This window comes from Sciurus carolinensis, chromosome 18 (genome assembly GCF_902686445.1).
Source record: "Sciurus carolinensis chromosome 18, mSciCar1.2, whole genome shotgun sequence".
In the NCBI taxonomy this organism is placed as follows: domain Eukaryota; kingdom Metazoa; phylum Chordata; class Mammalia; order Rodentia; family Sciuridae; genus Sciurus; species Sciurus carolinensis.
In genome coordinates, this window is record NC_062230.1 from 24,887,620 (window position 1) to 24,902,030 (window position 14,411).

At 42.9% G+C, this 14,411-nt stretch overlaps 1 protein-coding gene across 1 annotated transcript in view; it reads left to right on the forward strand.

Annotated features, from left to right (window-relative positions):
• Usp31 (ubiquitin specific peptidase 31) overlaps positions 1–14,411 on the forward strand; it is a 74,536-nt gene that overhangs the window by 45,112 nt on the left and 15,013 nt on the right. The window contains exons 7-13 of the mRNA XM_047533029.1: positions 771–951; positions 4,079–4,190; positions 4,716–4,810; positions 6,125–6,202; positions 7,028–7,157; positions 11,091–11,210; positions 13,457–13,682. Coding sequence (XP_047388985.1) covers positions 771–951; positions 4,079–4,190; positions 4,716–4,810; positions 6,125–6,202; positions 7,028–7,157; positions 11,091–11,210; positions 13,457–13,682 — 942 coding nt within the window. The remainder of the gene's footprint in view (positions 1–770; positions 952–4,078; positions 4,191–4,715; positions 4,811–6,124; positions 6,203–7,027; positions 7,158–11,090; positions 11,211–13,456; positions 13,683–14,411) is intronic.

Here is a 14,411-nt window from a genome sequence, read left to right on the forward strand (position 1 = left end):
GCTGCAGGGCCTTGTGCTAGGTACGAAATGACCAGGTAGCTCTAATTGACAGGGAACTCTGCTTTAGGACCTGTGAAGACTAGTACTGTATCTGCCAAACATCTATTTTTGTTAACTTTCATGTGAGTTGATTCAGTCCAGTAGATTTTGTTAAAAGTTGACATGTTCTCATGACTCTGGGTCTTTATTTTTTGTGTCTTATAATAATCAGGGATAAGAAACTGCTGCTGGAACATTATAGACCATTTCAAATGTTCTTGTCTTCATTTACTTATTTATTTAAAAAATTTATTTGGTTGCTGGTTTCTGGGGCTTATTTGAAATATTTTGGTGGATCATCTCTGCAAATTTATTCCTCTGAAACTGTATCTGACATTCATTAAAGTGGAGCATTTTGATTTTTAGTTTTTAAGATAGGTAAGGCTAATTTAAAGAAAATAACGAATGTTACATTTTTTTTTTCTTAATGGCTACCAGAATAATCTCACAGGAGAGTATTTGTTCCTGTTTTCAGTTTCAGTTTGAATTAATTTTTTTAAAAGTATTGGGGATTGAACCCTGGGGCACTGAGCTACATCTTTAGGCCTTTTTAATTTATTTTGAGACAGGGTCTAAGTTGCTCAGGGCCTCACTAAGTTACTGAGGCTGACCTTCAACTTGTAATTTAAAATGACAATTATTTTTTTCTCTTGGGCAAATTTCTTTGTAATGCATGAATGAATGAAAATAATTTCGAAGAGATAAAATGAGTTGTTTTTATTGTGTTTCAGGAATTCACTTAAACAACAATCTAAATCATTTGAAGTTTGGCTTGGATCATCATAGACTGTCTTCCTCTACACACACAGCAGCAAAGCAAGGGAAAATGGATTTGCCCACCACAAGAGCAGGCAGCGACAAGATCGTTCTGTTGGTGTGTAACCGAGCCTGCACTGGGCAGCAAGGGAAGAGGTGAGACAAGCTTACTTTACAATAAGTGTTGAAACTTTCAAGTATTTGAAAAAACAGGGTGAAAAACCTTACATTTAGCAGGAATAGATGTATAAGTTGACCTGACTTAGTGGGAGGGGAGAATAAAGGATTATGGGAAGTGAGTTAGGAAGGCTTTTGCAACTCATCTAGTTTTGAAGGCTTAGATGACTAGTTTAGTTCAGACTCTTCTTGGGACTCTAGACCTGTGTCCAGATTGGTTCATCCTGTCCTGTCCTTTGTAATTTGGTGCATTATAATTGTGCAAGACAGTGGGTTCATCATGATATGCTTGTGCATGCACGTGACATGATTTGGTTGGTTCGTTGTCTAGTATCTAACCCTAACCCTCCCTTCTCCCTCTCCTCCTCCCCCAGTTCCCGTCCTCTAGCCCTTCTATTTTCATAAAATCACTTTTCTTCCTTCCTTTTCTCTAGTTTCCACATAAGAGAGAAAACATGACCCTTGACTTTCTGAGTCTGGCTTATTTCACTTGATATGATATTTTCCAGTTCCATCAATTTTTCCTGAAAATAACAATTTTGTTCTTTTATGACTGCATAAAGCTCCATGTATATGTGCCATATTTTATTTATCTCTTCTTTGATAGACTAGGCTAGTACCATAACGTGGCCATTGTGAATTGTGCTGTTATAAACGTGGGTGTGCCTGTATCACTATAGTATGCTGACTTTAATTCTTTTGAATAAATACTGAGGAGTGGGATAACTGAGTCATATGGTGGTTCTATTCCTAGTCTTTTCTTTGAGGAACCTCCATGCTCATTTCCATAGTGGTTTATAATCCCAACAAGTGTTAAGTGTTCCTTTCCCAGGGCATCCTCACATCCTCACCAGCATTTATTATTATTTATATTCTTGACTGCTATTCTGACTAGAGTGAGATGAAATCTCAGAGTAGTTTTGGTTTGCATTTCCCTGATTGCTAAGGATGTTGAACATTATTTCCTATCTTTACTGGCAAGTCATAGTTCCGCTTTCTTAACAACTTTTAAAAAAACAATCCTTAATTTACCTACTTTGGTAGTGCATGCCCCACAGTCTTAGGTCCCACGCTGAACGTTTTATCTTTCCCCATAACACCAGTCCTCTATTATCTCCTGTTTTGGCAGATGGCACATTTGTGTGTTCAGCTTTGCAGATCAGAAATTTGCAGATCAGAAATCTCCCTCAGATTTCTTTTGCTGCCCTAAGAGTTTTTGGGCACTTCAGACCATCTTATATAGTAACTGTGTCACAGTAAGATCACCTGAGTAATAACCAGAGATGTGCTTCAGGGAGGAAGAACTCTGTGTTTGTGATATTTTGTCAGAATAGTGCTGTTGTTTGAGCTTTTTAATATTTTTTTTATGAAATAAGTACCTTGGGTGGTAAATACCACAAATGTAAAATGTGCTGACATTGTGTATAAAATGTGTATATTTATGATATTCATTAACAAAGATGCTAGTGTTTACAGAGTGTCAGATGCTGTTCCAAACCCTGGGAATTCAGCAGGAACAGTACAGACGGGGTCTGTGTCCTCAGGGGGCTTGCGCTCCACAGGACCGTCTAACTTAAGCAAATGAACACATTTAGCTTGAGACAGTTGTCACCGTGTTGAAGACATCAGCACAGACTAGAGTGAGAGGGTGTGAGTGAGGAAAGGCCACAGCTCTGCACCAGGAGGGCAGCTGGGGAGGTGCCTCCAGGAGGCCACAGCTGAGTTGATTCCCATGAGGAAGAGCAAGCCGTGTACGTCCTGTGTAGAGGGACGCCCGGTGCAGACACTGCAGTGTTGGCTGTTGAGAGCTTGGGACGAAAGGCAGCTCATCATATTTATATAAAACAGAGACCCATGGAATCTTATGAGTGCAGACATTGCCTGAAAAATAATGGAGTTACCCGGAGCTCATTTCACACCACAGTAGTTTTCAGGAGGGTAAGTTCACTGTTAAGTACTACTGTGAGTAAGTAGCTCCATGACGATTAGGAAAGGGTTTCTCAGTGATCTTTTTATCTCTGCTTCAGCCTTGGCCTGAGAGCTCACCGGGTAGTTAGATTGATCGATCATCCATTCATTCATCATCTACTGTTTTTTAGGCATGGTTGTTTAGGCTGCTAAGGTAAATAAATCACAGTTCTTGCTGTCAGATAACTCATAGTCCATTGGTGGAGGCAGAAACATAGGACAGTATTTACAGAGTAGTGTAGTTAGTGCTGTGGTACACACAGCAGAAAAGTAACCAGGGTGCTTCCTGGAAAAGGGTGTCGTCACTGGGTCTTCATGTGTCTGAGTAAGAGACAACCTGGAGAAGGGTGGGAAGGGTGTCCCAAGCTGGGGAGTGGCCTGCACAGAGACCTGGGCTTGTGAGAGCTGGCCACAGTCAGGGAGGCTGGGCCAGTGACCTTCAGCTTCAGCTGCATATTAGAGCCACCTGGGGAGCTTCTGAAAAAATCTGTGTTTGGGGCCACCCACATTCCAGACTGATTTCATTAGAATCTCTATGGGCTGGACTTATGCATGGTTGTTTTTTAACACTCCTCTGGTGATTTTACTGTGCAGCTGAGGCTGGGAACCACAGAGCTGCCTCTGATTCTCCAAGATACAGAACCCGGCAGAGGCCAGGTGGCCTCTGATCTAGGGTGGGTGCTGGCTTTCAGTGTGGCTTGCACTGACAGTGCCTGCCTTGTCATCAGAGGCTACCAGGATATGGCTGCCTCTGTTGGGCCTTGCGGCCCTGTCTGCCCCTCTGGTACCTCCTTGTAGGCTTGACCCATACTGTTTGCCAGGTTCTTGTTCATTCCCATTCCCTTCCTCACAGTCCCTGCTAACCCTGTCCCTTGCTGCCCAATAGCCTAGCATGATGCTCCCCTGGAAGCATTTGGCCTGGAGGCTGCTCAGTTTTCTTCGAAATCTAGGCTACAACTTCTTAGTTCTTCACCTTCTTCTTATGGCAGTTACCATTGACTTTGCTCTTTGTTGTGATTTGAGAACTGTCCTAAAACCAATTATGTTGTGAATCCATGTTAAAAAATGAGGAATAAGGAGTTAGGCCATTGAAGGAATTCCATACTTTTAAGGTACTGACAGTATTTTTTTGTGGTAGATTTGGACTGCCTTTTGTGCTGCACTTAGAGAAGACGATAGCATGGGACCTTCTGCAGAAGGAAATCTTGGAGAAGATGAAGTATTTCCTGAGGCCTACTGTTTGCATTCAGGTTTGTAGGCATTTTGATATTATAGCTGAGCATTCATGTCTACCTAGTAAAGAAACAGTCATTACAATGGAATTAGAATTTGTTTTGTTTAGATTTGCAAGACTGAGAACTTATTCCTCATGTTATGAATGGAGCTAGTCACTGCAAGGTTTCCTTGAATGGCTATGTATTCCTTTATAATGTTCATTTAATAAAGTTTAGTGTGTGATTAGTTTGAAGAAGTTTCATAACCATCTGTATATTTTAAAAGTTATTACTCTGTTAAGGTATCCATGGAAGACCATTAAGTTAATGTTCAGTAAAAGCAGTGTATTATTTGTCTTGTATACAACATTTGGTATGTAAATTGCATTTAGGTAAATAATATTTAAAAGTCTATTCAAGTGGCTCAACAGTCTAACAGAATGTATAGAGAAGCATTTTGCAAAACAGTTTGCTGTACCTCTAGTCTGTTTTGGAAATGCCTCTGTAAAACATGCCTTTGAAGAGAAATTTATCCTAATTTTCATTTCTCCTTTGATGCAGGTGTGTCCATTCAGTTTGCGTGTGGTCAGTGTTGTGGGAATTACATACCTGCTGCCCCAGGAGGAGCAGCCCCTGTGCCACCCAACAGTAGAAAGGTAAAAAAGGAAAAAAACCATCTTCCACAATTTCACATATTCTCACGTGTGATGTTTGTTATAGTTCCTATGTTATGTTCTTTAAACTCACTTAGAAATTAAGTACTTATTTTATTTCTGATTCACATTCAAGTATGAAACATTTTATGAATCTTCCTTGAAATCAGAAAAGCCACAGAGTATTCAAGTTAGGGCAGCAAATTACATTTTCCTATTCACCAAGACTGAAGTTTTCCTAAGTAGCGTTCCCGTCATGCCTCATTCCTCCTTGAAGCCCTTCAGTGGTGACTTGTGGCCTGCAGGGTAAAGGCTGGGTTCCAAGTCCGGAACTCCGAAGACCTCCCTTTCGTGGGACCTGCTCTTCCTCCCCTCTACCCCAGGTCTTCCTCGGTATTGCAGTCCTGAGGAGCATCCGAGCACACAGCACCATGCCGTGTGTGCCTCTGTTCAGTGGCTCCTCTGTCCATGGTGCCTTTTCTTTTAAAGTTCTTTACACTGTTTCTCTTTCTGTTAAAGAGTTATTTGCTGTACTGTGCTGTTTCTGTGCTCTCTACATCCTTCTATTAAGTTCACAGTAGCCTACTGATAAAATAATAGATATGTGTATACAGCATATATGTATGGATATATAAATATGAAAACCCACATTGTCTTTATTATAATTTTTTCAACAAATATCTTAGTGCCCACATTTTAGGGTTTTCAAAAAGTATATAACATTGCTTTTCAAAAGCTCCCTGTTTGGTTTTAGAGAACGAGAACTAATTGATTAGATAATAATAAAAAATATTGCATGATATAAAAAAGATTCAATGAGTAATATTAACTGTGAGTGCAGAAAGAGTTTCTCAGTAGGTGGCAGTGAACCAGGGTGGGTGGCTTTATGAAGGCAGGAGGAAGAAGGCCCAGGGTAGCCTCATGGGTGTGGACACAAGGCATGGTGTGGGGCAGGTGGAGAGGTGCTAGGGCAGGCTCTTCCCGGGTGGCTAGGAACTTGGGCAAAAGTTGGAAAGGTTACACAGAACATCTGGGAGTCAGTGGACAGCCTTATAGTGCATTGCTCTGTTTCTTCTAATCCATTTCTTCCATTATTTCTGTATTAGACATTTAATTTAAAGATTTTGTAGCCCACTTGTGAACTGTTTACTAAATCTTGGTTTGTAATAGGCTCACTGAAATCTTTTTCTGATGGGGAAACTGTGAAGAAGATTTTCAGTAATTTTATGATTGTAGATAGAACATAATCACATTTAAGTAAAATCATTTTTTTAAAAAAAGAAAATAACGTGTCGTCTTCCCTCCTCCGTTCCGTAGGGCATTAAAATCTTGTGGACCAGGTGGCACTGCTCATGTGAAGTTAGTGGTAGAATGGGACAAGGAGACAAAAGACTTGTAAGTATTCTTTTACTTAATATTTATAGAATTGTTTTATTTTAGGAGCACCCATTGATTTTCCAATTTAGCTAAAATATGGATTTTTCTTTCTTTAGTATCTCAGCATGTTCTTTTATTTTTTAAAATATTTTTTTAGTTATAGATGGACACAGTACTTTATTTTATTTATTTACTTTTATGTGGTACTGAGGATTGAACCTAGTGCCTCATACACGCTAGTCAAGCACTCCACCACTGAGCCACAACCCCATCCCCTCTAAGCATGCTCTTAATCCTTTGGTTAAGCAGTTTAATATTTCTTTCTTGTATGTTCTTCCCAACCTCAAAAGCATTGAACATTTATTTACTATTGGGAGAGAAGCCATATATTCATTAATTACCATATAGGTCCAATTTGATTTTTATTATAAGTCCATCTGCCCTAGTAAGCTTATCAAATGCATGCCCTAAGAGGTGAAGGACAAGAATATATGATTTAATGGCACAGGTCATGGACAGTCCCAGAAAAACTAACTCTAACTTAGTTCTTTTTTTTTCCCCCCCGGCCATGCTGGGGATTGAATCCAGGGCCTTGTGCTTGTGAGGCAAGCACTCTACCAACTGAGCTAGATCCCCAGCCCTAACTTAGTTTTTAAAATAACTTGCAGACGGAAAACTTTTCAAGAACATTTTGGGACATGGAAGCGTTAGATGACCACTTTTGCTTTCTTACACCTTGATCTTCTTGGTGATGAACTCATAGCCACTTTGTAAAGCTTTAGTAGCAGTTTTGTGTCTGTGTTTTAAGACATTCTCTGATAATGTCTTTCCCCTTAATTGTAGCTTGTTTGTCAATACTGAAGATGAGTATATCCCAGATGCAGAAAGTGTCCGCCTGCAGAGGGAGCGACACCATCAACCTCAGACCTGCACTTTATCCCAGTGTTTCCAACTCTACACCAAAGAGGAACGAGTAAGAGGCTGGGCAGCGTTTCTTGGGCGCTGAGATAGTAGGGAAGGGGAAATGGCAAGGTGACAGTAAAGAAATGGACTCTGCCCCCCCCCCCAAAAAAAAATCCCTGTGATTTTTGCATTTGCATAGTTTTGAACATACATAGAGTATTCTGTTCCTTTTAAGACTTACAACAAAAAGAAGTTTCAATTTTTGATTAATTGGAATACTCTAGAAATGAACCTTCATGATTTTTTTTTAAAATCAGGTTTTTTTTTTTTTAATTTCGGTTGTTTTGTCTTAATGTAGAAGTTTTAAGTTGTTTTCCTTAGTAATGAAAACAGTGTTTTTCAACTTAGTACCTGTATGCTAAGAACATAGTGTCAGCACCTGTTTAATTAAAATAAAAATAAAAATCCAGTTCTTTAGTTGCACAAGCGTCATTTCAGGTGCTCAGTAGACACGTGTGGATAGTGCCTCCTGTACTGAACAGAGCAGATATGAAGTTCTATCGGACAGCAGTGCTTTGGACTGTTTAACACAGTGCTGTGCAGATAGTAGGACTCAGAAAATATTGAAACAAATGGGTGTGCAGTTAAGTCTCTGTAGGTGGGAGCCGGGCTTGTGTGGTTTTTATGTGACTTTGGAAACCCTGTCCAGAGCACATGGAGTACATTTAATCTTATGTTGATACTTAGGATCATAATTTTGACCATTAGTTTCTATTCTTTACCCCTATACATAGGGAATATTGCAATTTCAGTCTCAGAGGGAACTGTAAATCTTCTTTTTTCTAATGGTTTAATTCTTCCATCTAATTTCAAGTGGGTAATTGTCCATCCTGTGTTTGAATGCTTTCTGTTATGAGGGGTTTGCCTACTGGAGACTTGACATATCATTTCTTCTCTAGATAGCTCAAATGGTGACCTGAAATATGCTCCCCTGTTAGTACCACCGAAAGAGGTGTTCTCTCTCTTGAGTTTAAGACTCAAAAGTCATAACTTCTGTCTACTTTTCTTCAAATATTTGAAAATAGTTTTCATCTTCTCACCAAGTCTTTTCTACCCCAAGCTGTTCATGGCTAGTTCCTTTATCAATAGTTTTTCACAAGACATGTTTTCTCCGTCTTGGGCTTAATTATGAACTATTTAACTTTGAAACTGGTTGATTGCAAATTCTGTGTGACATACTGTTCTATTTAGCTCTTTTTATAAAAAACTGAACCGAGAGCCGGATGCAGTGGGCACACTCCTGTCATCCCAGTGGCTCAGAAAACTGAGAGAGGATGGTGACATGTGAGTTCAAAGCCAGCCTCAGCAACTTTGCAAGACCCTGTCTCTAAATAAAATATAACAAGGACTGGGGTTGTGGCTCAATGATTAAGCACCCTTGGGTTCAATCCTTGGTACCAAAGGAAAAAAAAATGATCTGAGATATGTTTGAGAATAGCACAAAGTTTAGGGGTGAGCAGGTCTACTAGATGATAGCATTGGTATCTACAGAACATCCCACAGAGCTACAATGATGAGTTCATGTTAGCAAAATACTTCTGTAGGGGTTCGTTCATTTAGGTGTTTATCAGATACCTCCTATGTGCTGGGTACTGTGCTAGTCATGGGATACACATGTCAAGACAGACATCCTGCTGTCCTGCTGAAGGGATAATTAATAAAGGAAGCAAAGGTCCTGGGGAAGGAAGGAGGTTGGCATGGTTGAAAAACAGAAATGAGACCTGTGTAGCTGGAGCACAAGAGGTAAAGTAGAGTGAATGAAGACAGATGAACTTCATCTGGCTTCACTAAATAATCTGGGTATCCAGAATGGTGCTCGGCACATAGGAAGTATTCAATAAGTACGTACTGGAATGTATGAGCCGTACTTGGGAAGTTTAATATTGGGCCCCAGAATAACAGTACAAATGTAGAAGAGGCTGTGAGACATGAAGTAGGCTGTGTGACAGTAACTTGGGAGTCTAGTTGTCTGCAGCTCAGTATTGGTCAGCAGTGCCTCATAGGCATAAGCCACTGTTGTGCTGCCTATGGATGCTTTAGAAACAGCACCCCAAACTCTGACAGGGAGAGTGCTGCTCTGTTCCTCATTTTAAATGTTCACTGGTAGGAGGATGGCAAACGGGGACACATCCAGAGAGAGCTGCTGGTAGGGCAGCACCTGGAAGTACTGATGTAGCTGAGTGCATCCTCCGTGAGGATCTGCTAGTTACTTTCAGGCACTTGAAGGACTGTCCTGTGCGTGAGGGAGTGAGTGGATGTAATGTTATGTAAACGGCAGCATCTCGAGATTGGAGATATGGGGAATGATTTATTTTCACGTGAGGAAGACTGGAGTTGCTGCCTGCTGCGCTGGCCTCTCCTCACTGCCTGGCGGAGTCAGCTGGACCAGTGATGCCCAGAGTGTTGTCTGCAGGTCTGGGAGCTGTTTAGCAGTGTGCAGTGAGCTCACTTCAGAAACCAGAGAAACATCATGGAAACTGTCAAGGCAATTAGTGTCATACCGTTCTTACTGTATTTTATAAAATAATATAATATGCTGTGATTTAAACAAACAAAAAATCTGTTTATTTACTACAAACATTGGGCTGGATGGCCATGTATGGAGAGTATTAATATGTCACACAGAGATGCAGGCTTACCAAATGACAGTCTGGGTCTGACTTTCTGATTTACTCTCATCTCAAAACTTCTGTTCCTTCCCAATTTTCTTAACAAGCATGATTGGTCTCCTTGTCATGGAAAAAAAAAATTCCCTTCATTCTGCTTCCTTCTCAGGTTATGCACCAGTCTTCCTCCCACTGTGAATTTACCCTTAATGGTTTCACCTCTCTTCATTCACTTCCCTACTTATTCTCTCCTTCCCTCCCAGGCCTCTTGTGGTCTGTCTGACTTGCATTTTGGATACTGGGCTTGGGCATTCTGGGTGGCTCCTTATTTGTTCCATTCAGCAGCCTCAATTCAGGCTTCCTTTAAACTCTTCACAGTTCATACCACAGATGACCACGTGTTCTTTCCATTCTTTTTTCTTGGTATATGTAGAGGGAATGCTTCTGTTTTGCCTGTTTTTATGACTGCATCTTTAGGCTCTGGTGGCTTCTGGGTTTGGGTACTTCCTTTAAAAACATACATTCCCCAAGATTCTGACCTTGTTGCCTTTATCTTCCATCCCAGTGGGAATTGTCATGCATTCCCAGTGCTTCCCTTATCTTACCACAGTGATGAAACCAGATCCGATATGTCTTCTGAGCTCCAGAGTGTGTTAAAATTTCTCCTATGTTGGCACCCATAAATGAGTATGTCCTCATTGTGAAATTTTTCCCTACAGGGATGACATATGGATTTTGGGCCTCAGGTTGATGTTTAGAAAGATCTGTTGGTAGCAGAAGGGTTGGCTTGTTTAGAGCAGTTCAGAGTTTATGGGAGAGAACAGGAAGTGCAGAGAAGTCCAGGTGAGAATGCGTGAGGACTTGAGACAAAGGTGGTTCTCATGGGAGTGGAGAGGAGGAGGCCTGAGAAATGGCGGAGAGAGAATTACGTTGGGTGGACTTGGAGCAAGAGGAGGAGGGAAGTGGGAAGGGTTTTGGGGTTTGGAATAAGCCAGTGTTCCATCTTTGGTGGGCAGTAGTGGTATTGCTGAGGTAGGATGTACAGGAGCACGTTGATGACAAGATGACGGGTTGGGTTTGGAGCTTTGTGTAGTTGGGGTGCATCGGTGGACGTCTGACAGCCTCTGTCAGAGGTTGTTCCTCCTTGTGGATGATCTCTGCGCGTTTGGGCGCCAGCTCTGGCGGGGTACCAGCTGCGATTGTGTTACTTCATTGTGCAGTTTCTGGAGAGATTCTGAGTTGTGCCATGCTCTGGGCAAGAAAGGGGTACTCCTGTCTCCCATAACCAGGTCACACGTTAAGGGGTCTGTAACTGACGTCATGCGCCTTGTTTTCAGCTTGCCCCAGATGACGCCTGGCGCTGCCCACACTGCAAGCAGCTGCAGCAGGGGAGCATCACGTTAAGCCTGTGGACTCTGCCTGACGTGCTCATCATACACCTCAAGAGATTTCGACAGGTAAGGAAAAAGAGGCTGTGATCAAGTTTCTTACACCTGCTGTGGTGACTGTGTGGGTTCTTTGGTATCCCTGTTGAATCCCCTGACCCTGTCTGGATGGTAGATATATATTTGTCTGTATTTGGGGTTGTGTTTTGTTCTTTCTCAAAGCAAAATTTGAGCATCCTGTCATCCGTTACTTCTTAAATATTTCAGTTCATATTGCAGGTAGTTTACTTTGTTCGTGAGAGTTTGCTTTACACTTGAAAATGTTATGCTTAAGTGTTGTTATGTTTACTTTAGGATTAAGGGGAAAAATGTTAATAGAGGTCCTTTTTGGGGAGGTGGAATTCTGTTTCTACCTAATGCAATGAGTGGTGTTGTCCTGCTCCCAAGGAGCTATTGTGTAGCTGGGGAGATGAGTCACAGATGTATACAGGGAAGATTTGCTCTTTATTGCATTGCTTTGTGAGTCATCTTTTCCAAAAAGGCTGTCTATTCCCTGAGGCCAGGATTGCCCTAGACAGCCCCACTGCAGGAGAGGTAAATGGGAGGTGAGCATTGGCCAAATCTGGGAGGCCTAGCTCTAAGAAGGTTTGTACCTGAAAGAGGAGCAGGTGTTTCCCAGGTGAGATGAAAACCTGGGTGCACACTCATAGTGGCAGAGGGAGCAGTGTGCGCAGAGCCCGGGGGCCCAAAGGAGCACAGCACTGGGAGAGGCTGAAAGTGGGGCTGGCGCTCCAGAGCGTGGGATGGGTGGGGGCTGTTGTCCAAGCAGATCCTTGCAGGCAGTGTAGAATTCTGGTGAGGGTCTTTGAGCAGAGAAGCAGCACTGCCGAGTGTGTGTTTTGAAAAGATCACTGTGGCTGCTCTGGAGAGCAGATGAGAGGCTGCAAGAATGAAGACAGGGAGGCCTGGAGGGGCGGCCGCGGTCATCCGGGGGGGCCATGGCTGACTTCAGACGGAGCGTGGCCACAGAGGTGGAGCGGTGTGAGTAGACCGGGGCGGTTGAGGGCTCTGAGGAAGCAGAGGTGAAAGGGCGACGCACCCTTGGCCCCCGTGGCTGGGTTTTCACAGAGGTTCAGAGTTGAATTGCTGTGGTAGTGAAGGATGGGCCTTTCCCTGCCTACTGCCACTGGGCTCTGCGGTGGAAAGCAGGTCGAGGGTTTGGATCCAGCCTTCTCTGACTTCCCCCTCCCCACCAGACTCATTTCCTTTGCTGTCAGTTTCTTTTGTAGGTATGTCCATTTCCCTTCCAGAAACCCAGCAGAACTACAGAATCATCTTTGACTTCTTTCTGGTCCCTCTCCTCTAAGCAGTCACTTCTGTATGGCTGTGTCTCCCCCTTGACTCCTGATATGTCTCCTTGTACCAGCTGTCACCCTGCCAGGGTAGACACCTCGCTACTTTCCAGCTGGTCTCAGTTGCATTGTCTTTGGATTAATTTCTTAACCTCCGTTGCTCTGCTCCTGCTAACTTGTTTTATGTTCTGCGCACACAGTTCTTCACCTATGAGTCTGGAGACACGATCTTCATAAAAGCCTCAGGGTGGCCCCTTAACTACAGAATGGGGTCCACATTCTTTAGCCTGGCCTTCCTGACTGCTCAGGACCCTTTCTCCCTTTCTCTTATGAGTGCTTTCCTTCCCTTGGTAGATCCATGCTCTTTGGGATAGGCACATCTAGGTCTGATTAGTTTTAAAGTTCCTATGGACACAGGATGCGTGCAGTAAATGTCTGTTCAACCAGTGGTTCGTGTAAGAGGATATTCCATGGACTCAATGGAAAGTGCAGGTTAACCAGGATTGTCAGCTGAATAATTATATCAAACTAAGTCAGCATGAAACTTTAATGCACTTGGGGGTGGTGGGGAGGAAAGGGGCACTGCCTATTTGACTCTCCTGTGCCAGGTCCTGGAGCCTGCCCTTCATGTAGTTGTCACTGTTAATTTTCATGCCTCTGCCAGGTATTAGGGTGAACCTTGTGAAATTATCTTTTTTTTTTTTTTTGTAAGGTTAAAAACCTAAAAACCCTTAGTAGATAAGGAAATGAAGACTCAGGAGGCTCATTTACCACAGTGGTTAGGCCACTTTTAGTTTATGTGAAACCGGTTCCTCTAGCTACTTGAGACTGTTTATTTGTCTGATTCCCTGTCTTATCTGTGTCTTAGGAACTACTTCAGTGGATAGGGTCCACATTCCAGGCTAAGCTGATCTGCATCTGCTTACATTAAAACATCATCAGAATTTGTTTTTCTTCTTGCAACAGGAAGGAGACAGGCGTATGAAACTTCAGAACATGGTCAAGTTCCCCTTGACTGGCCTGGACATGACTCCTCATGTGGTTAAGAGAAGCCAGAGCAGCTGGAGTTTGCCATCCCATTGGTCCCCGTGGAGGCGGCCCTATGGACTCGGGAGGGACCCTGAGGACTACATCTATGACCTGTATGCTGTGTGCAATCATCATGGCACCATGCAAGGGGGGCACTACACAGGTCTGCAGTGTGAGAGGCCGTGTGTCTGTGCTGACGGCTCCTTCAGGCGGGTGTGCTTGTGACAGGGTGACATGGCTTTAGAACCTCCCTTTCTCTTCCAGTGGGCAGGGTGCCACCTGTGAGGACAGTTTGGTGCTCCAGGTCTCTACCCCACAACTCTTCCTCTTCCTCCTGAGCTGGAAGGTGCAGCAGCTACCAGACCCGACTGGAGAATGCACGTGCCTAGTACCACTGCCCGGCTGAGGAGCCGCCCTTGGTTTTCCTAGTTCACACTCCCCATTTTAGGTTTTGCTCTTCCCTTGAGGGTCTAGCTTCTCCCTAGAAGGTGGTTAGTGAACTAGCGTGATTGATTAGGGTGATTGATGAGTGACTAGGGTGATTGTGAACTACTTTTATAATATCTTCATTCATTTACCTTTCACTTACAAGCAGCTGCGTTCATCATGTGAAATTTAGAAACTAGAAAGAAGAATACCATCATCATTGGATTTATCCCTTAGGCAATCCTTGCTAACATTTTGAAAAATTGTGAAATGTGCATAACAAATTGACTGTTTTAGCCATTTTAAGCATACAGTTGGGTGGCATTAAGAACACCCACACTGTTGTACCCACTGTCACTGTCCCTCTCAGGGACGTTTTTCATCTTCCCAACTGAAACTCTGTACTGTTATATCATGCTTCCCCTCCCCAGCCCTGACAGCCCCCACACTCTGTCTCCTGAATTTG